The sequence below is a fragment of the Agelaius phoeniceus genome, chromosome 8 (genome assembly GCF_051311805.1).
Source record: "Agelaius phoeniceus isolate bAgePho1 chromosome 8, bAgePho1.hap1, whole genome shotgun sequence".
NCBI classification, from domain to species: domain Eukaryota; kingdom Metazoa; phylum Chordata; class Aves; order Passeriformes; family Icteridae; genus Agelaius; species Agelaius phoeniceus.
The window spans coordinates 20,993,730-21,021,715 of record NC_135272.1 but is presented as its reverse complement, the minus strand read 5'-3'; the positions used below and the strand labels follow the sequence as shown (position 1 = coordinate 21,021,715).

The window sequence follows — 27,986 nt, the reverse complement described above, 5'->3', positions numbered from 1 at the left end:
GCCCCGGCCTTGCACAACCCGCTCCCGGCGCGGCCCGTGCCGGCGGCGCGGGGCCGGGCGGCACCGCCCCCTCCCGGCATCCCTCGCTCGGCTGCTGGGCTCGGCTGCGCTCGGTCGGCGGCTCCGCGCTGCTCTCGCCATGGCCGCCTATAGCAAGTTCCTCACAGCGCGGCACTCCGCCATCGCCGGGGCCGCCGCCGCCTGCGCGCTGCTCTGCCTGCTCAGCAAGCGGCGGGCGGCCGCGCAGCACGGGTGAGCGCGGGGCCGGGCCGGGCCGCGGGGCGGGAGGGGCCGGGCGAGCCGCGGGGCCGGCGCCGGGAGGCCGAGGCAGCGGGAGCAGTGGTCGCCCTCACGGCCCTGGCCCGGCGGAGGGGCAGCCGCGCCCCTGTGCCACACACAGGGCGCTGCCACCGCTGCCATCGCTGCCATCTGCCCGGGAGGCGGCTCCTGGGCACAGGGACAGCCTGCTTCTCCCCACGCCTTCCCCGAGTGAGGTCCGTGCTCCTCTTGCGAGTGTCCTACCACCGCCGCCTTGTTACCCAAATTATGTTGGCTTTTTCTATTTTCCGGACTAGGAATGAGTATTGACACTTCTGGGGATGACTGTATCTGCATAGGCAGTTAATTGACCCAGCTGTTGTTTGGATGCTGCTGTGTGACAATAAGATACACGGGCAGCGATTTCAAAGGGGCCGAATGTGGTGATGTTCTCTGTGAGGTTGCCTTACAGGTATATTGTTCTAGGGTTGTAAGGCATTCGTTAATGCCTTACAAAGCACTGGTATTGCAAAGTGTGGCAGACGAAGAATGTATCACAGGCTCAGCCCTTTCACGGTTTTACTGTATTTGAGATTGTAAGTTGTTAACTATATGCTTAAGACCTGATGTGTTGCGATATTACAATGCCTACAGGTGTCTTGTAAGCACTACCAAATACTGAGATAGACTTACTCAACAGACTTAAGTAATAACATACCTGAGATTAAGCAAGGATCCAGTTTTATTTTACCTAAGTCCACTCATGCACAGTATCTGTTGGAGTTTAATGAAGTTAGGTAACTGTCACACAACATGGCAGACATTGATACCTCGCTGACAAGTCATGCATTTGCTACCTTACATTGTTTCTTGCATGAGAGTTAAAACAAGATCCTGAGCTATGGCTGCGAGTTACTCTTCTATCAGACTCATAGGGAGGAGTGATTTTTTTCAAATATCTCTGCCTAAGTTAGTCAAATTCCACTTTCAAAAAGCAGAAAAGCTGTACGGAAAGGCACAAAAATGATGAGCTCAGATTTTCATGCCTAGTGTAGTGGTGGTTGTCAGAAATACTGGGCCATGCAGATGTTCCAGGAGCAGTTATGTGTTAAGTCAGACCAAGAGTATTCTTTTAAAGTGAATCTCAGTTGTCCACACTTACCTTGGTTTGCCTTCACTGGGGAATGATCTTGGAGCACACAAACCAGGTTACATTCAGATTGGAGCACATCTTCAAACATAGATCTATGGTCCAGTGTAGTTTTGAAGTGCATTTAATATTTTCCCACTGTTAGTAGCATTCATTTGATCAAAACAGGCTAGAACTTGTCCAGAGTAATCTCCCTATACCTGAAATAGATATTATGTGGGTCCTGTGCTGTCCCCATTCAACTGTTTTGCTTTCATGTCTTAATGATGTTGATCTGCAGGACTTGACAATGGCAATGCATGCATTAGCTTGAGGGTCAGTGTATGGAAAGTGGCAGCCTAAATGCTGAAGACTCTTTGGAATGCTTCTTTCCTGTGTGGATCTTCAATTTTGCTAGGTATAGTGTTAAAAATCTGAGGTATTCAGATATATTAGGTGGACCAAACATTATTACAAGATTATTGGGAATTGGGAAAGGAGGAGAACTTATGAATTACATTCCAGCAAATTCAACAGATGCATGAGCTTGTGAGAGCCTGACTTGATCTGTCCCTTCTGCTCTCTCTGTACTGCAGTCTTTCTGATACCTTGTCCTTTACTTCTGTAATCTCTTTAGTCATTTTGCATTCTTGAATTTATTAGAAATGCAGTTGCTAAAGTAAGTGCCATGCTTACAAACTTGATTTTTCACTTGTGTGTATGTATTGTTTTACACTTTTGAGTCCCTCCACAGCTTAGGTCTTATTTACTGCTGCTACTGTATTGTGGCCATGGATTCCAAACTCAACATCCAGCATTTGGTTGTTTCAGTAATAGCTGTGCTGCTGCTTGAATGCTATTTTGAGGATGGTTTTTGCCCACTGGTCTTCGTTCTTTTCTCCATGTTTCCCTGTGAGGCAAACCTTGCCAGGAGCCTTACAGAATGCTACCTGTCAAGACTAGGCAGTAGGTAAGCTACATTGCCTGTATCACCGGGCTAGACAAAAGCATCTGGTTATTACCATTGCCTCATCCTCCTTTAGTCTCATTAGTTCATGTATCACTCATTTCTTCGTGTTTTGTTGCTGATGTAAATTAGAGAATACTTTTGAAAAGGATTGTCTTCCTGCCAAATCTTAACGTTTTCAGCATTCTTGTGCTGGTATATGATGCTGACATTTAGTAACAAGTGCACAACCTTTGAAATCTGCAGGGCCTAGTGTGTCCTTTAACATCTGTGTTTTATATCTCTGACTCTCTGGGAAGAGGAAGAAGTTGGGAAGGCATGGCTGTCCTAAATTTTTGTACTTATTCCTAGGGTGAAGAATTTCACATCTAGATAGTCTGGAAGAGGACTGGTAGTGTATCTGCTGCTTGAGGTTAACTGGCTAAAATCCGTGAGGTGATTTAGTTTTGTGTGTGTGAATTCCTTTGTTAACCTTGGTGTTTAATGCCTGAAAATGTTGTGCCATGTCAGTGTGAGGTGAATTTCAACTTCTTGAATTCTGGAAGGTGAAATTCTAGTTTTGAGCTTTGTAAGGGCAAAGGTAAATGTTGCAGACCTGAATATAACCAGCAGAACGCTGGGCTTAACATTCAGGTGAATCATTGAAGTGTTCTACTGCAACTTTACCTGCAAAACTTCTTCCTTCCTCACATAGTTTCAGAATACATTCTTGTACATACTTTGTGTTCAAAATAACATTTCATGTTTTCCTATTATTTCATGTATTTCTGGAGTACCTGCCATTTTTCTGTTTGATTTTTGTGTGCTTTTTAAAGTTTTGCTGGAATGTCAGCAACAGGCTTGCTGCTGATTAAACTTGGAAAGTAAAATAACATACAAATTGAGAAAAAGAAAATAATGTTTTAGCAAATCAGATGTGTTTGAATGTGTAACACGAAAGTTATGTGACAGGCCTGTCATGTTGTATGTGTTTGTTTTTATATAGAATAACCAGTTTATAGGCATGATAGCAGGAAGGAGAGGTAGCAACTTTAACCTACTTTTCTGCTGTCAAACAATAGGGGCAAAGTTCAGTACAACTCATATAAAGTAGTAATGTATGAATAATTAAGCTGTATGTGTTATGCCAACCTGCCTTACTAGGTCAAAGATCACTTAATTAGTACTGCCTGGATTAGTCACAGGTGTTTTCTGTAAGAGATATTACACTGCTCATTGATTTTGCAGAACTGAGAGGTGGTGTCACTTGCAATTTACAACACCTTGTTACTACAGGTTTCTGAAATCTTACGAAGTAGAGTGATGTAGAACTGTTTGTTTAACTTGTTATATTTCAATCTTACTTCCTTGGAGTAAAACATGGAGAAAAATACCTTGGTTCTTTTTCAAAGTTGCTCTTAAAAAGTCTGTTTCCTTACAAAAGCTTTGTGCCCTCTTGGAAGGGGAAAGTTGTGATATCTAAATGCAATTATGACTTCAATTGTAGTATTTGGGTTTTTTTAGAGTAATGAGAAGTTCTTTGAGAAACTACATTATCCTGGGTTTATAATGCAGAAAAAAAAGGTCTGTTTATTCTCTTTCCCTAATCTTGCTTCAAACAAGAAGTTACAGAATATTTGCTTAAGATTTGATTGCTTCAGAATTAAAACCTTAAGGGGTGTTACATAAAGGAGCTGGATATTTTTCATTACCCTTCTAATAAGAATTTTTCCTGAGTATCCATGTAGTTTAAAATAAAGTACTTACGCAAGTAGAGAATGAGCTTGGCTTACTTTCAAAAAGATCTTTAATTCACACAACTTTCTGCTGGATGGAGGGACTGAAAGAAGTAATAGAAGGTAGTACGGGTAAAGAGTTTGAAACTGCAAGGTTAGGGAAAGGGAATAAACAGTTTAGAGTAATAGGAAGGCATTTGTAGTGACAGGGAAGGTGACAAAATATTTTAGAATCTGCTCGTAGGGCCTTTCCTATCACCTAGCTGCATTCATTAAAATCCAAGCAGATGCTAAGACATGGACACAGTTTAATATAAACTGAACTTCTGAAACCCCTGTGATGGTATCCCACCTCTGGGGAAAAAATGAATAAAGCAGGAAGGCCTGGGGCCTTAGAGGTTAGGCAAGCCTGAAGTGAGGGGAAAGCTCATTGAGTGGAGGGATGTCAAGTTGCAGACAGTGTAAATCAAATAGGGTTTGCACAGTTCATCTTGGGTGACACTTAACCTGTGCTCCTGTCTGTCTCTGTGCTCCTCAGCCATTGTCTGCTGACAGAGTGGCAGCACGTGTCACTTGCTCAGTACATGTCCCTGCTTGTGTCCTCAGCTGCACAGCCTGTGAATGTACAGTGACAGTGACAGTGTTGCAATCAGAGGTGACAGACACACGTCCAAATGCTCAGAGGTGCCTTCAAACATAAAATAGGAGTTTAGATATAGCAAGTGATAGTTGTAGCTTGAAACAGATGGTGCATTTTTATTCCATTTGAATGTATTTAGAATATTCTTGTCTCTTGTTAGTTTGTATAATTTCTCTAGATTCTGAATGTCCTTGGGTGGGCTTTGCCAGTGTACTTCAAATGGAGGGACCTGTTCTAGTTGAGTCATGGCTGTTTGATAGGAAGGGTGAAATTACATTGCTGCAGATTAACAGACTGCTTTTGTGTATGTAAAAGCCTTAAAGGGAACCTGTGTTGCTTGAAGGAAAGGTGGCAGGTAACAAAAACAACTTTATGCTAACTACATTGGAGTAAATTTATCCAGATGTGAATGTGACTGTTCAGTCTGCTGCTTGCAGTAAGTGCACTAGCCTTGAGGGGAAAAAAAAAAAAGACAGGATTACTAGAAAATACACTGAAAATGCAGTCTTGTAGCAAAACCTGCCTGGGGCTCAGGAAACTGAATTCAGCTGGAGGGTATGGAGACAGGAGAAACCAGATGACTCAGCCCTAATCGTAGCATTTAGACTGCCTTTGTTTGGGGCCTGGCTAGCTAATTAGTGGTTTCTCTCTTAATTAAGTTGCATAAAATGCTTGCTGTCTAAGGCAAGATCTAATGTAAGTGTGTGTGACAGTGTATAAATTTTTTTAAAAAATATTTTTTAAATTTTTTAGGAAACTAGCTAGAAATCTTTTTCCACTGTTATCCATGAAGGAGATCTGCAGCAACAGCTCAGGCCCAAGCACAGCTTAAGACAAAATTAATAGTGCTGAGGTTTTTTCTTATATGTAAGATACATTATTGAGATGCATTCTTCTACTGAAACTTAGAATTTCCTCTCCAACAGTTCTGCTTTGTCTTCTTCTCATAGGTTTGTAGAAACCTTTTGAGCTTTAGCAATGCAGAGCTCCTGTTTGCATTAACAGCTGTGACCTTCTGAGTCCCCTTCTTGCTTGCCTGAATACATTCATAAGTAGTTATTTTTGGTTATGCTGCAACTAGCCACCATATCTAGAGCCAAGAAAGTTCTGTTCTTGGTTTCTGTGTGTGCTCAGAGTGTACTGTGTAAATGGGCATTCTTTTGGACTGTGCCCAGGCTTCTATGTAGGGTTGCTGCCCTTGACCTGAAATAACTGTACTGTTGCTCTCTACCCCTCTGTGTGAGACATGCACTATGAAACTCTGCCTGCCAGTTAGCTACACCAGACTTTTCTCACTGTAGTTGTTATTTCTTCACACTGTTGCATTGCATCTTTAGCCATTTGAATTTTATTCTCTCTTTACAATGTCTTAGTGACTCCAAAACTAACCTGAAAACTGCACAAATAATCATGAACTATTGCAAAATTGTTTATTTTGTGGGATTTTTGGAAGCTGTGAAAACTGCACAGTGCCATTCCAACATGTAAGGTCTGCAGGATACAAAGGTTGCCTAGAGGTAACAACTCTTTGAAATGCTACACTAAATCCTAAACCAGATACTCTTTCTTTGCACTGTGTTGAGCAGATGCAAGTCATCCTAACTCCACAGAAGGAAGGTAGTATGATGTGAATGAAATTTGTAGGGTTTTTTTTCAGTTAGGGACAGTGTAACACTTTAAAACCCTTAATCCCTCATAATGTGTCATTAAACAGCAAGTCTTGCTTATCACCCTCTTCACCTGCAATTCCCTGTTGTGCTGAGCTCAGTGTAGATTGCTTCCTCTGAACTTTGTTCTGGATGGAGACCAGTATTTCTAAAGACAGTAAACCTTTAACTTTTTCCTGTTTGCTAGGAAATACCACAGAACTAGTGTGCCTGAGACCTTTCAGTAAGAAGACTCAGGCCTCTTGAAGGCTTTTCACAGTTTCTCAAATCACTTTCTTCTTCAGTAGTGTTGAGAATGATTCTGTTCAAGTAACCAGTATTATTGCATGTTTCTTTAGAGGACTAGCCTCACTGGTATGTAAATAGAGTCACAAGTGCTCCGACCAATACTTATTTGGAGACTGGAATTGCATGATTTCTCCCTTCCTGCTGGGCTACCATACTGCCCTTGAAGCTGGATCAGCTGTCAGATGCCTGTACAAAGTCCCAAAACTCCATTAGTTTCTTTAAAGCATCTTGCTGGTATGGGCTGATCATGTTTCTCATTTTGTAGGAGAAAGGTGTTTTGTTGTATTGCCTCCTGCCTACTGAGTAATTACTTACTTCTCCTTAGAGAGTTGCTATTCAGTTACCATGCACGTATGAATGACAAGTTTGGTGTAGTTGTGTCATCCCAGGTACTGCTGATGCCTTTCTTTGCTTTTTATATCTGTGTTTGCTGTAAAAGCCCTGTGCATTTAAATAATGGGTAGCAGGCTACATCTGAAATGCTGCTTTTCCTGAAACTTCTTCAGGGGATGTGTGTTCCATTATAACTCTAGACTCTTTATGGTCTTAAGAAATTTTACACATTGAATTGATTGCTTTGACTGCTTTGTGGAGGGCTTTGTGCAGTTAGATCTTGAAAATATATGGTGACAAGTTCCACTGTTTTTGATTCACTGTTAGAAATGTTTTACTACTGTATTTTTTCCTATTTTTTTCTATATGTTTTCTGGATAACCCTTTTCAAAAACCTTTTCATTGTCATCCCCCCTTGTCTGTGAGGGCACAAAGGAGCAATGGCTCTGTACCAGGGGAGTTACTTGCAATGGAGAACTTTGCCAGCATATGGCACTTACCTTCCTCCACCACTGAGCCTTGTGATGCTCCAGCATTATGTAAATGAGAGGTCTGGAATAATAGAGAGCTTGAATCTATTCCAAGTGTTAGAGCTCTCTGCTGCAACCAGATAGTCTTGCTGTATTCTTGCTGACTAATTGAGAATGTTATTTAGTCTTTAAATTCATTGAGAATGCAACTACCATTCTCACAAAAAAGTTTTACAGTAGTACAATGGAGTCAGGAGCAGTGCCAATAGGTATTGGACTGGAAAGGTTTTATTCCAGGCAGAACTATGGCAGAGTCTTTATTTGCAAATAAAATGAGAGCTATGTAGACACATTTAATATTTTTTTTTCTTCTAGACTTCATATGTAAGATTGTTTCCATACTTCTTGAAGTATTAGTCTTGTTTTGAGTTTGCACGAATTTTTTAGAAAAAAGAGAATAGAACACTGTTAAAGCTCTTTTTTTATTAGATTTTAAATTTACAAATGCTTCATTTTTATCTTAAACTTTATAACTATAAATGCTAATTAAATGTGAGTTTATTATTAAATGTAAGATCTTGATTTCTGAACAATCCTCCTTTCTCTTTAATGGATAATCAGTTTCAGCTCAGTCAGTAATTTCGGCTGCTCAGTTTCTCTCAACAGCTACTGTAGGAAAAATATATCAATAAGTACATCAAAGATATTCAACTAACTGACAGAATAATTCTGGGCCTTATCTACCTAACAGATTACTCTATTAATATATTCGCTTCTGACCCTTTTAAAGCTGAAATAGTTGTGTATTATGAGTGTTGTGACTTCAAACACTGGCAGAACTTGAAGCAGTAAAGCTTATAGGAATCATTACAGCATATATGGAAGAGCAGCATGCTTTCATCTTACATTATAGCAAGTCATGAATCATCTAGAGAAATAACCACATAGTTTGATCACTACTTATTCATGCTTAAGAATACAACTTTCCTCCTACTGCCAAACCAAATGTTATTGGACTGATCCATATTCAAGTTTTGTAAAATTAGAAGATGGATTGAGAAGCTTCTTGTACGAGAAGTACATTGCTCTTGCATCACCAGGATGTAGTCTCCAACTAGATTGTTTCTTAGACTTTACACCCTGTTACCATTTCCACAGATTTACTGCCCTCACAACCTGATTAAATGTTATATCTCTTCTGAACTTTTATTTTTTCTGCCCCAGTCTGGCCCCTGCTGCCCTTCATATTCATTCTTTGTTTTGTCTTTTACACAAGTAGTCTTACAAGATTTTTATCTTCTCTCAGACTTCCGTCTCTGTTACCTCTAATTAAATTCTTGCTCAACTGGTGGATCTCCCTTCTTGCTTTCATGGTCTCCTCCTTCCCTCCTCCTTCTTTTCTCATGTTCCTCTGCTACCTTGCCTCTGTCTTTCATAGTAATTAAGTTATTTCTTGTTATTGGTCAGTGACATTCATGACATTCATGATCTTTTTAATCATCATAAATTAAAATAGGCACAGTTTCATCCTAGACATTTTCTTGGCAGAGCTCTAAAACACAAGTGTGAAATGGTGCTGTTGATGAAGTTGTGGGATAGCTGGTTGTGTGGCAGTCTGCTCCTGTTTTGGTGTTGTAGACCAAAGGAGTTTCTTCTTTCTTGTAGTGCCCTAGGTTTTGCCTTGAAAGTGTTGTAGTTTTAAGGCAGCCTGCTCTCAGTGTTACAATATCATGGTTAAGAAAGTTGTGGTTTAATATAGTTGGTGGCTTCTTCTAAACTACATAAATTCTCCAAACAGCTTCATGTGCTTGTCTGATGCTTGAGTGCTCCAAAAAGAAGAAAGACAAACTAGAATTGCTTTACTGTTCGCTTTTCTTTCTTAAAAGTAGAGGCAAAAGAATAGTGTTGTGCTTTTGAATGTTTGTTTAACACCAGTTGATAAATATTTTTCTACTAACTGTTCTGTTAAATGCAGAGGAAGGAAAATAGACTAAAAACTAACTCCCCTTTAAATGGACATCTTTGCAGGAACTTGATTCGCAGGAGCTGGCTTTGTTTCCCCTGTAGCACATGTTTATGAACAAATAATCTCTCTCTGTAGTAAATGTGCTATTTTTGAAGTCAAATGCAATGCAAAACAAATCTGGTTAGCTTATGTAGATAGTGTGAAACATCAAAGTTGGCTTGCTTGGATTGCTGGATCTGCATTCTTGTAGTTTTCATTTGTGGTCACTGGAACCATGTAGCCATGCTTGTAAAGTATGTGTGAGAAACAGAAAAGCCCTTGGAGTTCATGATACAGAGCCAAGGTAAAGCAGAACTTGGAGATGAAAGGGTGAGACCTGGTTTTCCTGGTTGCTGGAATGAGTAGGGTTTCACTGGCATTACATATGCTGGATAAAAGCAGCATTTAGGTTTGACAGGAGGTAACCCTGCTGTATTGCCCTGAAAGAAATAGGTAGCAACATAATCCCAAGATTTCCTCTCTGTCTTTTATGTGTAGAGATCAAGACAAAGAAAAGTATGTTAATGACAAATAAATACTTTTTTCTTTTCTCTGCAGTAAAAGAAGTGGAAAAGCTTTGCAGAATATTGAGGTAATTCTTCATGTCAAATATTCTTTAATAATTTTAAATAAACCGGATTTTTTAAAACTTTAAGTCCTATCACTGTAGTTTAATCTTGGCTACTGTGCAAATACAGTTTGAATGATACTTTCAGATTTGCATTGGTGAAACAAATGGAAGAATCAGGTTAATCACAAGAGGCAGAAGTTTGATTCCATAATGATGGATTCTTGATGTGCACAATGTCCTTTTATCTCTTATTGCCCTATGAATTTGTAAGGAGCAGTGTTGTAAGATTTTCTGTATAGATAGAAACAAACAGCTGTTTAGATTTGTGTAGATTTGGTATAGCTTGTGTTTATTTTTTATGTAAAAGAAAAATGTATGGAACAAGATGTTAAGTCTCACAGTTTCTAAATTGAAACTACTTTGAACATCTGGTAGGAGGTTTGTCATTTCCCTGATCTTTTGTGTGTCTGTTAATTCAGTTATTTGAAAGGGATATACTAAATCCCTTTAAGCTAAGATTTTTGTTTCATAGTCAAATAAAATAGACCAAAAGACAGAGTTTGTGATTCTGGTGTTACAATGGTACGAATAGATTCCATGTACTTATATCTTTGCTGAAAAAAAGGCTTACACTGGATAAATAGAAGGGTGTATGTTGTATTTTCTGAGACCCCCAACAAAGGGAGGAAATCATGACTATGACTCCATGTTCTTAGAAGGCTAATTTATTATGTTATGATACTATATTATATAAAAGAATACTATACTAAAGAATACAGAAAGGATACAGCAGATGCCTAGAAGTACAGGTCTACTGGTACTGTACTATTGCAGTTTGTTTTGATAGCTCCCAATTCCTTATTTAACTTGTCTGAGCAAGTCTTAAGTTTGCAGGAAATATTGCAAATTCTGCAGAAGGAAGGTAGCTGTAAATGACTTGGATGGGGAAATATCACACCAACAGTTCAATAATACAAAAAAAAATCTCACTTTTCTTGTTTTGTTCTGTGTGCAGCAGAAAGAGGGAAAGAAGGAGCGAGCAATGGTGGACAGAGTGTTTATTGCACGAATATGTCGAATCCTGAAAATAATGGTCCCTAGAGCATTTTGCAAAGAGGTAAGCATTTCTTGCAGTAATAAATAATGAAATAAAGCTGGAGTCAAGTCTCTTTTGAAATTACATCAGAATTTAAACTGCATATGCGTTACTTAAATTGGACTAAATTGTGCTATTTTAAAATAGCAATGTAATAATATAAAAGTCTACATTATGCTCAGTTGTTATATCACTAAAGGTTCTGTTTTCAGTTACAAGATAGGCCATTTACTGTCAGCTGCTAACTACTGTTGTAGCACAACTTTTAAAAGGGCATCTGGGTTTGTCTTGCACAAAGCAGTAGACTTCTGTGTGCAAAAGCTTCTTGCCGTTAAATAGGATGCAGTTCATTCATTATTTTGATTTAGTAACTTACTGCCAGGCCAACCTGTATTAGAAAATGAAGTTGTCAAAAGTTCTCTTCAGCATCATTTCAGGAAAGCTATGCAGTGTAGAAATCAGTGCCTCCATCTTTCTCAGGCTTTCCAGTGCACTTTTAAAGAAAAAAGATCCAAAGCATTAGTTGAGCTTGGAACTTAAGCAATGAACTGTAAGCACTTATACATCAGGCACAAGAGCAGTGAATTGTGATGTCCAGAATGTAGACCAGGGACCTTCAGCAGCCCAGCTACAAAAAGGAGTTGCATAGAAGGTAGAAGAATGTATGGAAATGTCTGTGAGAGTGCTCACAGAGCTAGGCTTTATCAGCTTCAAAAAATCATGGCTATTAGAAGAGGTTACGGATAATCCCAAAAAAAACTCAAACCTTGCTCCCATATTTGAAAACAAGTTTACTGGAAGCTACAGGCCGGTCAACCTCACCATATTCCTGGCAAGACTGTGAGCAAAACTTCCTGTAAGCTAACTCTGGCCACAGAAGGGACAAAAAAGTGATTGCAAGCAACCTGGATTTACCAATGTCAGATCATGCCTTACTAACCTGATTGCTTTCAGTGATGAGATAAGGGAAGAACAGAGGATATTGAATACATTGATATCAGGTCTCCATTAATACCCTAACAGCCAAACTGAATTGGCTGGATGAGTGGACAGTGAAGTGCATTGAAAACTGTCTGCACTGTTGGTCTAACTGGTGACTGGTTACTAGTGGCCCTGTTTTGAGTAGGGAGTTGAAGTAGATGATGTTCAGAGGTCTCTTGCAACCTTATGGCAGAAAAGTGTCTTAGAATTGCAGTCACTTTTTTATTCCTGCAATCCTCCATCTTATAATGTGTGTCCAGTATATGTATCAACCAAATACAGCTTTTTTAAAAGTCAAACTTTCACTGTAAAAATGTAGTCAGTACTTTATTTAAGGTACTGTATGCTAATGTATTTCCAGCAAAGTAAGTAAATATTACATTAGCTAGGGCAGCAGTACTTTTCTGTTAGATACAGTTGGATGACTTACTGAAAAAATGGTGAATTTTAGCCATTATTTAACTGTTACATTTCTGTGGTTGTACCAGACAGGTTATTTGCTGCTTATTGCTGTGATGCTGGTAGCCCGAACTTACTGTGATATTTGGATGATTCAAAATGGAACAGTCATTGAAAGGTACCTATGCATTTGTTATTTTTAAACATTCTGTCATGTGTTTAACAGGGAAAGTTGTCTATCAGAATATATATTTGGACATTTTATAGCTTGCTTGTTTAAAACTGTTGGAAAACTGGTGTAGTTGCAATTTGGGGAGAGACCACTATATTTTGATAAATAAATTATTTTTGTTCATCAATAAAAATTAAAAATTAATATTTTTTAAACTATTTATTAAATATTCTTTTGGTAACATTTTGTACACTGAAGACTCTAAATCTTATGATCTGAATGTCCAAGAAGGTACTTCAGAATAGTGGGTTTATGTCTTAGACTTAGACATGTTGTGTGGCTATTAGGACTTTTATTTCTTCCCACTGAGCTGTTTGCCCTTTAGGTTGATAAAAACAATACTTTTGGTCTTAATATGTTAGAAAGTAGTTTTTAGACTTCTGATTATTCCTGCTGGTCTTGTTGCTAATTGAAGCAAGTCACATGTCTTGAACTGTGAATTCAAAATGATACTATGTTTGAGGAGAGACATTTGGTGCTTTGTAGAATGGAAGGATTGCTTTGTTTCTCTTGTGAGAATCTGTGAAAGCAGACAAGGGAAAGGACTGGTATTCTGTGACCATGAATTTTTGAGCCCTTAATGTGGGCAGTTACAGAGGAGCAGACAGGAGATAACTGCTCAGTCTGCGAGCGTGTCAGACTGGATCCTACAGCTGATGCTACAGGTTTCCATGATGATTTTGTTTTCTCTGTGTGGTCCCCTGAGAGTTTATCCACTTAAGACTTGCAAGTTTATACTTTGTTGTTTCTCTTGTAACTGACTCTTAGCTGGTGGTCATTTACAGTGCTATCATTGGCCGCAGCAGAAAAGATTTCAAGAAATACTTGTTCAACTTCATTGCTGCAATGCCTGCTGTAAGTGCTTTTCTTGTGCTGACCTATTAGTAGAACATATTTTAAATGTAAATTAAGATTTTGAGGAAAAGGTCTCAAATGACTGTCATAAAACCTATGGAAATTAATTGTTTTACATACAGGTCTGTATGAAAACACATTTAATTTTCTGACTCCAGTATGGGGAGACTTTATCAGCATATTTCCTTATTGGTAGCAACTATTTTTTTAACAGCTATGTTCAGGTTTTCAGGTTAGTTTTGTGGATGACAATTTTGACTATACGTTTGGAATTCTTTTGGCATCATCGAAGATGAAGATTTCTTTTAGACTTTAATTTTTATATTTCTTACATTTTTCACAGATTTGTAAGGCTTTCTTCCACACTTTAACTTTCCTTGAGTTTATTGACATCTCTGCTCTGCACTAGATAGAAATAATTGTTGCTATCTGGTTTGCAATAAATTTTAAAACTAGTTGACAGATTTAAGGCAGTGGTTGTAAAATGGTGGCTCTATTCTAGAGTTTATCAGAAGAGCTGAAAATATGTAATATGAATGTATTTTATCTTAAGTGGTGAGATCCACTGGGACCTGGAGACAGAAACCTAAGCAGTGGTCCTGTAGATTGGTCTGATTGGTCTTAGATATGTTTATGGCGTTATTGACTTTAAGGGGAAAATTGATCTATTTTAAAGTGTTAACACAATTTATGCTGCAAATTGATGTAAGTATATTTGCTCTTGTTCGTTAAATATTATTGTCTCTTATTTTTAGATCTCTTTAGTAAATAACTTCCTGAAGTATGGTCTAAATGAACTGAAGCTCTGCTTCCGAGTAAGACTTACCAGATACCTCTATGAAGAATATCTTAAGTAAGTAACCTTGTCTACAGATTTTATAAGTCGATTCAAGGAATTTTAAATACTTAGTGAAAAGGTTGCAAAGTTGCAATTAACTTGCAGTTGAGGGTGAGTGGCTTATCCAGGCTGTATATGCCATAGATACAAAGACAGTAAAGTTGGCTTAACTGGGGGACAAAATGCACTGCATTGCTTCCATGATTGGGTCAGATTCCAAAGTACTTCAGGTGCCTTCAGATGGTGAAGACTGAATTGGGCGTATGAGCTTGAGCAGCTCCTTCTGGACTGAAATGTGGTTGTCAGATGGGCTGTAGTAGATTGTGTGAGGGTTTTCTAAGTTCAATAGCAGCACAGTATGAGCCTGAGCTTCAGCTCAGACATCCTGGAGCCTAAATGCCTAAACAATCCTGCATCATTTAATGTGGGTTTAGTCCGGTAAAAGCACAAGCTGTGTTGATTCCATACAGTAATTTAATGTTTGCCCTACTTAGCATCTCAGTTGTATGAAGCAAGGGTGTCCCAGTTATTTCAGATCCCAGGTAATAATTTTTTTTTCCTGCCACTTAGCAATTGTTTTGTTTCAGAACTTATACATACTACAAAATGGGAAATCTGGACAACAGAATAGCCAATCCAGATCAACTCCTTACACAGGATGTGGAAAAATTCTGTAATAGTGTAGTGGACCTGTACTCAAACCTTAGCAAGGTAAGTCTTTTGAGAGAGAACTTTGAGTAGTAGCTGTAGGCATTTAGGATGGGGTTGTCAGCTCACAACAATTGCTTGGAGTATGGTACTAAAAAAATTGTTTATGATGCTGTAGTGTTTCATACTCTTTTTTGCTTTCATGACCAAAGCACTGCTGCGAGTTGTTATAATTTGTATTAAATTTTTTTTTAAAGAACATAGAGCATTCTTTTGCAGATGAGCAGTGATGACTTTGCTCTCTTAGGTAGATAGTTTTCAGAAGAAAAGCAATGGCTAGCTCTCAGTTACACATAAATATTTTTGTGTGTAGGGAGGTGTGGTTGAATAAGCTTTTCTCTGTTTCTGGTGTGAATTTTAAGGTGACTGGGTAGTGAATGAGAATGCTGTTGACATTTTTAGACTAAATTTTTTTGATGCTATGTATTTCATGCAAGCTGCATATAAGTAAACTACAATTTACTTAGTTCAAAACCTTCTGACTACAAAACCTGTAATTCAGCTGTTTTAGCTTTGCAAGGGAGGTTATAGAAGTTTGGAATATTCCTTCTATCAGGTACATAGCTAAATATATGACATTATCTTTTCATTCAGTATTTCTCATAATTACTTCAGTTAAAGTATTATGGGTTCTAGTCCACTTTTGATAAGTGAGCAGAGTGTCATTACAGACCTAAAATAGCAAAGTACTCTTTTCATATGGTATGTATTTATCTGAAGATCATGATGTTTTTATGTTCAATTCTAGAGCCAGTGTTTTCAGGAAAAAGTCATGTGGCTGAGAATCCTTTTGTCTTAGCTTTCAGTTTGTATAATAGACTAGCCAGTATTTTAGTACAGAGCTGTAACTGTTCTTGGGGTGGTACATGGCTTCTGAACAGTTTTATATTGGTTTTATGTTTGTCTTCTAAGCCTTTTTTCCTATGCTTCTTGCAGCCCTTCTTGGATATAGTTTTGTACATCTTCAAGCTAACAAGTGCCATAGGAGCACAGGTAAATAAAAGGAGTGGTTTTTTTAGAACTATGAGCACATTTTCCCTTCCATGATTATAGCCTTGTACCTGTTTGGAATCTGAGGAAAACTCTAGGTGGTAGTTGTGGATTCCTACATTATTTGAAGGGCTATACTGAAAATAGGCATTTACACTTAATGTTTTGTGTGCTTTAGTGCCCTCTATTTTCAGGCAAGCAAAATAAAAAATCAGTATTTTCAGGCATTTGATCAACAATTTGAAGGACCAAGAAAGTTCTTTATTTTCTTCTAGTACTTATTTAGAAATCCTAGTTAGTACAACATCCTTTTAACTGTTTATGTCTTGCATGAATTGCATTTAAAGGTGAAAATAAGTTTTCTGTTTCTGTGCAGTTTCTATGAAGGGGAACCATTTCTTGCTTGAGCTGTAAGACTCAATAAGCTGAATAATTGCAGAATTAAGTCTTCAGATTAGTGAAATGATGCATTATCAAAAATGTTCAGGAGTTGAACATTTTTGATAATGCATGTGGGTCACATGGTGCAAGTTTTGTTGAGACAGACTTGCAGTAAGGCTTAACTGAACCTTGGTAACTGTCAGTCTCAGATGTCTTTGTTCTGCTCTCTCTAGTAGTTATTGTGTGCAGTTTATGCCAAATTCAGTTTATGCCATTCCATGCTTCAGTGGTATTTAATCATCTGTTCTTCATCTGTGAAAACTTAGGATCCAGGACTACTTGAGAGACCAGGAAACAGTGGACAGTGGGATTGAAATATTGACTGCTGTGTGACACTTCAGCAAATGTACAGGGAAAGAAGTAGGCAGAAAGGAGGGAGAAGAAATGGGAGGGTATCAGTAAATCATTAATGAAGTAATCTAGGACAGTAGGGGACAGGTCACACTGGGTGGTGATAAAAACCTGAATAGAAGGCTGGGGTGGGAAGGACATCTAGGGACAGAAAATTAGTAAAGTAGTATCTACAACAAGAAAGAAGGTGACATGATGGGAATTGTAAATGTAATTGACTTGGCAACATAGGCACATAGGAGGTGAGAACTAAGGGATTCATGCTTTCTGGGCACTTTGGATACAGATACTGTCATTTGAGACCACCTAAGCTTTTATTCTTTTTTGATTTTCACAGGGTCCAGCTAGCATGATGGCATACTTGATTATTTCAGGGTTCTTCCTTACACGTTTAAGGAGACCAGTTGGCAAGATGACTATAATAGAACAGAAGTATGAAGGGGAGTACAGATATATCAACTCACGGCTCATTACAAACAGGTATACACACCTGCTTGGCTGCTAAGATAAAAGTGACTGTACTGTGGGGTAAATGGAAGTGGTGTGTTAAAATATACTTGGGGAGTGTGATGTTATCAGGTCTGAGCCAAGTCTTTGCATCTTTATGTACTGTAAAGTAATTTGTATGTGCATCATATTCCATAGTCAAGACAGAGTGGGGTACAATAATTCTGTGTTCTTCTGCTGTGAAAAAGTACAAGCCCTTGTTTCATAAAGTGACTGAAAGTGCTATATTCCCATATTTTATGGCTTTTTCAAAGACTGTCTTTAACAAAATGAAGTTGCATTATTTTTATTTGTTTCTTTTTAGTGAGGAAATTGCTTTTTATAATGGGAACTTGAGAGAAAAACAGACTATTCACAAGACTTTCCGTAAGCTGGTAAGCCTCTTTTATTTCTTAAAACATTTTAAGCAAAACTTAATTAATTCTATTGTGATGATTCTTGACATGTGCTCATAAAAATTGACTTACAGTGGCTTGATCTTTTTGCTGCTACTTTCATTTGATTAAAAAATTAGCTGGTAGGCTATAAGCAGAACAGAACATTTCTGTCAGAATGGCCTTTCTCTTGCCACTTACCTCCTTGTCACCCACCACAATTACTCTTCTCACTATTTAGTTTCATGTGTAGGTTCTTTTGATCACAAATATAAGTCTTTGCCAGCATGGACTCTTGTCCAGTGCTTACCACACTTAGTGGCATGTTAATTTATCTGAGGTACAGAAAAATAATTGTTTGTAACCAAATGTCTAATAAAAGATAGTAAAACAGTTACTGGTAGAGTTTGAACTTCTTTCTTCTGTAACTTACCAGGTGGAACACTTGCATAATTTCATCCTGTTCCGGTTCTCTATGGGTTTCATTGATAATATCATTGCCAAATGTAAGTATGTCTCGAGTGCTAATGGATTCCTATAAACAACAAAACAAACTTTTTACATAAGAAATGTCTTTTTTCTTTGTTTCAATTAATGTGCAGCTTAATATTTATTCTTAAACTGCAGACTTTGCCACTGTGGTTGGCTACCTGGTTGTTAGTCGTCCATTTTTGAACCTGTCTGATCCCCGTCACCAGAATAGCACTCATGCTGAACTTTTGGAGGTAAATAGACCAGAATTAAAACAACATCTACATTTTAAATTTTGTTAGTCCATGTTAAGAAACTTTCTTCTACTCTAGGATTACTACCAAAGTGGAAGAATGCTGCTGAGAATGTCTCAAGCTTTGGGCAGAATAGTCCTAGCAGGCCGTGAAATGACAAGATTGGCTGGGTAAGCTTAATAGTAAGAATCTTTCTCATCTCAATTTCAGAAACTGATTGTGGAATTAAAATAAGCTTATGTGCTTTGTTCCTTGCAGCGTGCTAAAAATTCAGCAATTAAAAACATTTTATGCTGAAAACACTTCTGAAGATGTGCTATTATGTCCACTAGAAATTTCACATCTTGATAGTACTAGCATGCAGTTTGAATGTATGGTTGAAACCTTGTCAAGTGCTCTTAAGTCAATTATGTATTGATTATTTGCCAAAATTTTTTTTTACACTGTAAGAAGTAAAATTTGGCTATTACAGAAAAAGGAAAAGGAGCTTTTAAAATATGGTGCATATTAGACAACCTGGTGCAACTCTAAAATGTAAACATTCTGCTTCTGTGCTGGGTTGAATAACTTTGTCATTTTAGCAGTTTGACAGAGTGCTTATTAGACCTTCTGTGGATTTTTTTTTCTTTTTTTAAGTTTCACAGCTCGAATCACGGAATTAATGCAGGTTCTGAAGGACTTGAACAGTGGCAAATATCAGCGTACAATGATATCACAAGAAAAAGGTAGATGTGCTGTAATATTCAATATGTCATTTCTGTGTAGCATTTCAGTCACTAATACATTTTTCTTTATTTAAGATGGAGATAAAAAGCAGCCTTTGTCTTTGATACCTGGATCTGGAGAAATTATCAACAGTGATAACCTTATCAAGTATGTTTGTGAAGTTTCCTCAGGTTCAATAGTTCAGTATTTTTAAAGTAGACGTTTTTAAAGTCTTTCTCTCTGCGACCATTAATAGAGGGCTGAATGCCTGTTATTACAATTTGCAGTTCCTGTTGAACTTTATTTATTAGTAATCCCACCTCAGCATTTCTGTTCTGTAAGCCAATCCTTGTCCTCTCATATTAGCAGAATACATATTCTACTCTCTGAACTCGGGGTTTTTGGTAACATTCCTACTGTCCTTTAGAATAAGACTTCTCAGACCATTTTGTTTCCTCTTAGAAATATATTAGTTATGGATTTTATTCTATTATATTATGCAAACAGGCAAGGGGGAGGTGAGGAGAGAATTCATTGGATGTTGTAGAACTAGTGAGATACACTTCACTACTAGGTTTAAAATGCCATGCATCCTTAAATGTAGGTTTATATCCACAAGATGGTCTCCTGTTTTGGAGACCAAAGGCTTAGAAGGATTCAAAAAACAAATACAGGGGATAAAACCAAGCCTGTAGATGTTTAAAAGCTAGAGTTTCAAGAACTTCCTTAGCTGTTCATAGCTGGAAACTGGGAGAGTGAATGAAGTACTGGTGAGGTGTTTCCCAGTGCCTTAAGTCTCTCAAGTAAACATGCAGTATTAGCTTCTTTTAGACAACTGTTGTTTTTTTCTTTTTTAACTTTGCAATACATACAGGTTTGATCATGTTCCATTGGTGACACCTAATGGAGATGTTTTGATTGAAGACCTTAACTTTGAGGTAAGTTTTTTAGTATCACAGGAAACAATATTAATATAAAATTTTCAAGGGAAGATGATAGCTTTGAAGGTCATCCTGTTTATAAGAAAAGTACAAATTGTCATGTTAGTTTAAAAAAAAGGCAATAAGCTATTTTACCCAAAAAAGATTTTATTGTTACAAGTTCATTTTCTTCCAGCTGCAGTTGCTGCTAAACCAATTGGGGAAAAAAACTAGTTTTTGCTGGAAATTGCTCATTGTAATGTCAGAAAGTTGTGAACAAGCATATGATAATACCAGATTGTCCTATTGATTGTAGAAACTTTCAGCAATACTTTCTCACTACCCTTTTATGTGTTGGCTTTACAATTTTAGGTTCGATCTGGTGCAAATGTGCTGATTTGTGGGCCAAATGGGTGTGGGAAGAGCTCCCTGTTCCGTGTTCTTGGTGAGGTAAGGGAACTTTATAAAACAAACAGGGGAGAATCCAGGGCATGGTTATAATTGGACTTTTTTGTCACATTTTAATCTTTCTCCCTTTGCAGTTGTGGCCGTTGTTTGGTGGGCGTTTAACAAAACCTGTAAGAGGAAAGTTGTTCTATGTTCCTCAGGTGAGACCAAGTACTTTACTCGACAGTAATGTTCTCTGTACTTTGACTATGTTTGGAAATATGTGACATATCTTTTTGGTTCTAATTGTATCTCAGAGACCATACATGACTCTTGGAACGCTCAGAGATCAAGTTATATATCCAGATACTTTGGAAGATCAGAAAAAGAAAGGGATTTCTGACCAGGTAATGATAATTAGTTCATTAACCCTTTGTCTTGCTCAGGATGAGTAATGCTTCCAATTCAGAAATACTGAAACTGCTATGAAAAGCACTGCATTTAATAGGACTTTAATATTTACCAGGGTTGATAATGTTATGGTATAATCCTTTATAGCTTTTTCAACCACTTGTCTTTTAAGTTCACGTAAGCTTTATTTGTCATTTGTGTTTCCATAAAAGGTGCTGAAGGAGTACTTGGATAATGTTCAGCTGGGTCCAATCTTGGAACGTGAAGGAGGCTGGGATAGTGTTCAGGACTGGATGGATGTACTCAGCGGGGGAGAAAAACAGAGAATGGCAGTATGTCTCAAAAGCATAAATGCTTAACAAATGCAGAACATACGTAAAAAATGAAATGTGAACTGTAAGCTATTTTTATTTATTGAATATTAGTATTTGAGTTAGAAGAAACCTCCAAAATGTGCAATACCTAAATACTGAGGGAACAACTGGAAATAGTGGCGTTTGTACTCAAAATTTAAAAGGAAATACTGGCTTTTGAACATTGTCTTGAATAAAAAAAGTTTGAGATAATGTACAACTTCTGGATTTTCAGGTTTCAGTGGGTAGCAACTTAATTCCCTTTCCATGGTAGATTTTTGGACACTAATTCTTAGTTTAACTTCTAACACTGCACCATCGCTGGTAGTTCTGTATCCACAGTATCTTTTTTTTTTTTTTGGCTTGCATTCCAGATGGCAAGGCTGTTCTATCATAAGCCCCAGTTTGCAATTCTGGATGAGTGCACAAGTGCTGTTAGTGTGGATGTAGAGGACTACATTTACAGCCACTGCCGAAAGGTGAGAGCTCTTTGTTTCTGAAATTATCTCTCTGTACATTAACAAGAAACCTAAAACGGTACAAGGTTCACTCCTCCTTATGCCTAGCGCAGAATAAAATTTAAAAAAAAAATCTGGAGAAAAGCTTAGAGGGGCATACAACTTTATGCATGCTAGAATTCAGTAATCACTTTGTAGTTCCAGGATAATTTAGATGTACATATAGCCTCTATGATATAGAGAACTCTTACTAACTGCTAAGTACCCTTACTTTTCCAGATAGAGTCTTAGAATGTCAAGTAGCACCAAATAACCTAAAATTGTAGCATGCTTTCTTGTTCAAAAGGCTTCTTTTGGCCAGGGCAACAGAAGTGAAAGGTTGGAAGTTCACATTTCCATCTATTTTGAGATATGAAAAGCCAAGCACTCTAGGAAGATATGATGATAGAGCTTTGTGTTTCCTTGTCGTCTTAAACTCACCATTTCAGATTCTCTGTAGTGCCATGTGAAATCAATAAGATTCAATTTCACACCCTAGTCTGGGAAAGAAAGGGCTTGAAATGACCTTAGTTATTGAGTAGCAGTATTCCAGAATGATAAAGGAGCAAAGCTGTGCAGCCCCTGAAATATGTTCTTCAAACTGAAGGACCTCTCTGCAGTAGTGAATGGACAGGTGAGGACTCTGCAGGAGAAGGAGCATTACTTCATGAACTCGTTTTACTACATTGGTATCAATACCTTTACAATTTTTAAAGCCTATTTTCCATATGCTTCTTAATCTATAAACATGAACATTCATTTGTGCTTGCCAAGTGGCTAGTGCATGTTGCTGAAAAAATAGAATTCCTGGTTAGACTGTCCTTACAAAAAGAACAAATGTCATCTTGCTTTATCATCAGAGTCATTTTGTCCTTGCTCCTACTGTTGGGGATGAATAGCTGGCTAAGTTGAAAGGAAACAAAGGAAGGTTATTCACTTTAAATTGTCACTCAAAGTGTGTAATTGATTACTGCTTTTGTGGCTTTGGAATTTTTTTTGTTGTGAAAATTCCTTTATTGCCAGCTTTATTGTTTTACCTGCTTCCTGACTTGCCTCTTTTACTCACTTAATTCTATGTTTGACAAGTCTTTAGGAGCAAAAAAATAGTGAAATCAATTAAAAATTATAAATCACTCCTGATAGCTTTTATTACAAGATTTTGCGGGGGGCGGGAAGCAATCAATGTATAGTGTTAATAATAGTCTGGAAGTTTGTGGTTTTGAATTTAAGATCTTCTTCTGATACAATACTGAAAAATTAATAACACTTTAGCCATGAAAATAATGAACTGTTTGGTGGGTATTTTTGTCATATAGGTTGGCATCACTCTCTTCACCGTTTCCCACAGGAAGTCACTCTGGAAACATCATGATGTATGTAATCTTAGCTTTATTAAGACTATTTCTGGGTTTTATTGACTGACTGTAGGAAATTGACTTGGTGATTCGAGGTTTTATCATTTTACATCCTAATAGGTCGTGTTCTGTTTGGTTTTTATGAGGTTTGACTTTTCATAATCTCATTTTACTCTTTGAAATTTTCTTATGCTTTTATTTATGAAAGAATGCTATCCATAGATTTTAAATGTATCTATAAAATATGAGAGGCTTGCTTAAGACTGATTTCATAGACTCAAAAAAATCCTTGAACTAGAATTCAGTAAACAGCATGGATTCTTTTGCTTTCATTATATCTGATATATTTATGCTTTAAAAAAAGTCTCTAAGACATGGACTTTTTTATTGCAAACTAAGATTTTACTGTTCTTTTTATGCAGACAGACTGTACCTGTGGATAAAAATACTGAATTCATACATGGGGATGAATCTGTGCCCCACAAAACCCAAGAGAGCAGTGTTAAGTTAAGATATGGCTGTTAGCAGACTGATGTATGATATGCAGAAATACAGTTTAACATTTTTACAGAGGCAGGTGAATTTAATGACATGTGAGGTGAGAGCAGCTTACCCTCTGAGTTTAAGTTTATCCTCTAAAACTTTTTAAACATTTTTTGAAGTTTTTAAAATATTATCTTTTAAAAATAATATTTTAAAATTTTATTTATATATATTATATATTTTAAAAATATATTTTAAAATTATATTTAAAATATAATTTATTTTGGTCTTTATAGAGCTGGTAATTTTTAGTTAATAACATGTTGGTTTTTTTTCAGTTCTACTTGCATATGGATGGCCGAGGAAACTATGAGTTCAAGAAAATAACTGAAGACACAGTTGAATTTGGATCTTAAAGTCATGAACTGAACTGCTAGAAATTGATCATTACAAGAAATGTGTAGAATGTCAGACAATGTACCATAAAATTACTCAGCTTGTTAAGCATTTACTATTATGTAGGATATTGCTAATTGTGTATATGTTGGTGTAATTATTGATACGTACTAAGAATGTCCTTATTCTTGTGGTTTAAAAACCTGCCTAAATTAAATTGGGCTTAAATTAGTGTAACCTGATTCATCCTGGGATGCAAACCATTTGAAATCGGCTGATTTGACTTTTGTAGACCTTCTTTCCCTTTGGTGAAAAGCCCTGTTAAAATTAGGGCTGCTACCTCTCTTGTTCCTGCAAAGCAGTCTTGGATTTTTGCTCTGTTCTATGCATGTTTCAGAGAGATCTCGCACGGTGCAGGACGTTGTCCCATCTTCAGATCTGTGCCCTGTTCAATGAAAGAGCCTTTTCCTTGTCCAAGCCTTGTGATGTAGCCAATGTGCCCTTGCTGAAAAAGGATGAACTGAAACTAAAAGACAAAACAAATTCCTTCTGGTGTTTAAAAAAAATTACAATTGTTCTTTGCTGGGATTTGGATTTACCTTTACCATCTGTCTGTCCATGCAGTTCTCTCTGCAGCTCAGCTCCCATTCTCTCCCAGTTTAGCAAAAGCTTCCTCCGTCTTCCAGCCCAACTGTCCTTTTTCTGTCCAAGAAATATTGTGGTAATGAAGCATTGAGAGGAGGTTGAGGGAGGAAAGGACTGACCCACAAGAAAAAACGGGAGGGAAAGAAAAGTGGTGATCCTTGTATCAAAGCTTGTGAATGTTTTTAGCTCTGAAGAAGTTAATAACTCCCACAAGAAGGAACAGAGAAAAGAGTGTGGGTCCAGGCATGTGTTAAATCAGTAGAAGTTATAATGAGCTCAAAAATGTTAATCTGTGAAATAGCAGACAGTTGTCCCGTGTTCAGTCCTGTAATACAGCGGTTACTTTTTCCAAGTTCCTCCTTTTCTCCCTCTTCAAAAAAATTTGATGATCCTATAGTTTTAGCTGCCCTTCATGTCTGAATTTGAAAGCAAGTGATAATGGTACTCTCTGTTTGGTCTTCTGGACTGTGAAGCCTGAAACAATGCTTTCATTCTTCATGTTTATTCTCTGACTGTCATGATGTTTCTTGATTTCTGTTACAAATTATTTACTAGTGATTCTCTGTGTTTTGTAAGGATTTCCAGTCCTTGCTGGTTTTCTTGTTCCAGCTTCCAAATCCCCTCAAAGGAACCAAATTATTACGATATTTTATTGTAGTTGTTTTTTCCATACAAGTGATTACTGTGCTTGTCATTTGACTTTGACAAGCATAAATGCAGCAAGGTTTTTTTTTTGTGATCAGGGAATAGGAAGGTGTAATTCAAACTGAATTGCTGTTTAGGCTTTAAAACAAAAAAAATTACAATACCTGTTGTACAGTGAAGGTCTAATAGTTTTTTAGTGTTCCATGTAAGATATAATATAGGAATGCACTACATGAAGGCATGCATAAAATATGCAATACATCTGTACTTTGTGCATCTTCTATCGAGGGTTTAGATTTAAAAAAGCCCCTACTTTTTATAAAATTAATATGTACTTGGATGCACTGCTGTTTGTTAATTTTTACCCAGTTTAATTAGGAAATTTATTTCATGTTGAAATTGCTACCTGTTAATATTTTTCCTTTTATCATAGTTCTTGCCCCTACCTGTCAGTATTCTTTCCAAGTACTCAAATGCAGACAGCTGTCATGGTACAAGAATCTAGTGACCACAGTGGAATCTGAGTATAATGCATCAATCAAGGTCATAAAAGCTTCTCTCTCAAGTACAGCATATTCCAGAGAATAAAGTACCATAATAATTTTTGTGCTTGTTTTACAGGAAGGCAGATAGGTGCCTGATTTCACTAATCTCTTGGTTCTGTTCATTCAGGTTCTCACATCAGCCATAACAGAGCAGGAAGCAGCATGCTGTGTGTGAGGTTGTAGTCTTTTTTAAAATGTAACTATGGAAATAGGGATGACAGGTCGGTATGGGATGGTTTTTTGGTTTGGGGTTTTTTTTTTGTCAAAGTTCTCAGCACAAATGCAACTTCTTCTCTTGGAAGGGATGTTTTAGTAGCCTTTTAGAGAGACAAAGAAAAAATTCTCTAGACTGAGAAAATTGCTATGATCTTTGTGATTAGGGCAGTCTTGCAGTGGAGTAGCGAACTTGGGATACTTTAATGTGTTTTTAATGCTAACAAGTAAAACCATACACAGCACACTTACAGTGCCCCCAGCAGCCAATCCCAATTGTACTTTACAATTTTACTGGATGTAACAGAGTTTTGTGTAATCTTGTATTAATTTTTAAAACTAGTAACAAGCAAACAAAAAAATCCATCTTCAAAACCAAGGAGGAATACGTTTGCCTTTAGATGCTATGAAGTTTGTTGAAACTGAGTATGCTGGTATCTCCTTAGGGCCAGGACTTGGTGTTTCTAAATATACTGGAAGGGAAAAAAAAATTCTGTGCTTGATTGTAAGGGAGGCTTATAAAGAAAATATAAAAAAAAATAATATTTTAGAATTATATTCTTGAAAGGCGTTACATTAAAGTGTTTGAGATAGACTTGATCTAATGAGAGATTGTAAAAAAAAAAAAATCTAATGGAAATGATGCAAGTCTCAGTTCCGTTGCAGAATTGCACTGTGATACTGTACATTAGTTATGTTTCTTTAATAGCACAAGTTGGAAGTTCATGAAGTGGAATTCTGAACTACCTTAATAGACACCACACTGATGAACACTTTCAGTCTCAAATTGCTGGTGCTTTGAAGATGGTACTGGAAATAGTCAGATGGCTGCATTTCAACGGTGGGAAACATTCCTGTGTGTAAATACTGTAAAGTGTTTTGGAGGGGGAAACAGCGCTATGTAAATGTAAGACATTAAGTGCCTCTGAAATAATAATAATAAAAAAACTAAAGATAAAATATATCTAGGCTTTTCATGTTTTTTAATGATATGATTAGGAATTCTGTAGTAAATGCATATGCAACAAATGCTGAGTTGCTCAATGAGCCGATTGTCTTTGTGTTCAGCTTTGAAAAGCTGCAGTGCTGTGTGAAATTTGCCCTGGAATCAGCCAGGTGATGCCATCCAGTTTAGGCTTAACCAAGTACATGAGCTCAGTTCTTGAAGGCACATGCTTAGAGCAATGGGATTATGGGTGCATTAATCTGCTTTGAGTCTGCACTGGATTGGCTCAGTTGGCTGTAGCCTGGTGCTAATAATGTACGAGCCATTGACCTAAGAGCTGGACTTGATCCTTCTGGGTCCCTTCCAGCTCACGATATTCTGTGAGCCTGGCCACTCCTTTGTCTCCTGGCCACTTCTTTTCCCTTTGTTGATTTTAGAAGGGCCTAAATAAGATTAAAATAATACCAGTTTGTAATTCTTGTGAGTGCTCCTTAATCTTTTTATTTTGAGGATAGTAAGTTCATCTTTTTCCACATTTATTGTATTTGTAATTTTTAGTTGTTTTTGTTCGTTGTGGTAGACATACCAGTTATCAGGATACTTGAAACACAGTAATGTAAAAGTGCAGCCAAGATATGCTTGAATTGACTGTTTTTTAAGTGATCAGTGTTTTCTAATGCTAACAAGTATGAATTTTTTTCTTTTCTTAACTGAGATTAGTTGTGCAGCAAGTGTATTGTAAAGCATTCTTAAAGGGTAGACCTCCCTTTGAAGGAAAATGTCTCAACCAAGAATGCAGTCGTACAAATCAAAGTGTTGTTCAATTAGGTTGATGAGTTAGAGGAGAAAAGAAAGGAATTTCTGTGTTGTGGAGGGGATGTTTAATGCATAAATTTATTTTTAGATACATTAAGGTAGAAGTTAAAAATCCATTATTAAAATTTA

At 37.3% G+C, this 27,986-nt stretch overlaps 1 protein-coding gene across 4 annotated transcripts; it reads left to right on the top strand.

The window, feature by feature from the left end:
• Window positions 1-21: 21 nt before the first annotated feature.
• On the top strand, window positions 22-27,059 carry ABCD3 (ATP binding cassette subfamily D member 3). 4 transcript variants are annotated; one of them, XM_077182221.1, is made up of 24 exons: window positions 120-252; window positions 2,219-2,357; window positions 10,031-10,064; window positions 11,062-11,160; window positions 12,609-12,697; window positions 13,537-13,606; window positions 14,362-14,459; window positions 15,032-15,155; window positions 16,089-16,145; window positions 17,272-17,414; window positions 17,746-17,815; window positions 18,252-18,321; window positions 18,443-18,540; window positions 18,619-18,710; window positions 19,177-19,265; window positions 19,341-19,413; window positions 20,120-20,183; window positions 20,538-20,615; window positions 20,708-20,773; window positions 20,870-20,959; window positions 21,176-21,295; window positions 21,691-21,795; window positions 23,130-23,186; window positions 23,990-27,059. In XM_077182221.1, exons 2-24 carry the CDS (start codon window positions 2,290-2,292, stop codon window positions 24,065-24,067), a joined length of 1,932 nt encoding a protein of 643 aa, XP_077038336.1. In that variant the 5' UTR covers window positions 120-252; window positions 2,219-2,289; the 3' UTR covers window positions 24,068-27,059. The 4 variants fall into 4 exon arrangements, with proteins under 4 accessions (XP_054494548.1, XP_054494547.1, XP_077038336.1 ...); XM_077182222.1 differs by lacking the exon at window positions 120-252 and adding an exon at window positions 2,706-2,789 and having other exon boundaries at window positions 2,229-2,357; window positions 11,059-11,160; XM_054638573.2 differs by lacking the exon at window positions 2,219-2,357 and having other exon boundaries at window positions 22-252.
• Window positions 27,060-27,986: the final 927 nt, after the last annotated feature.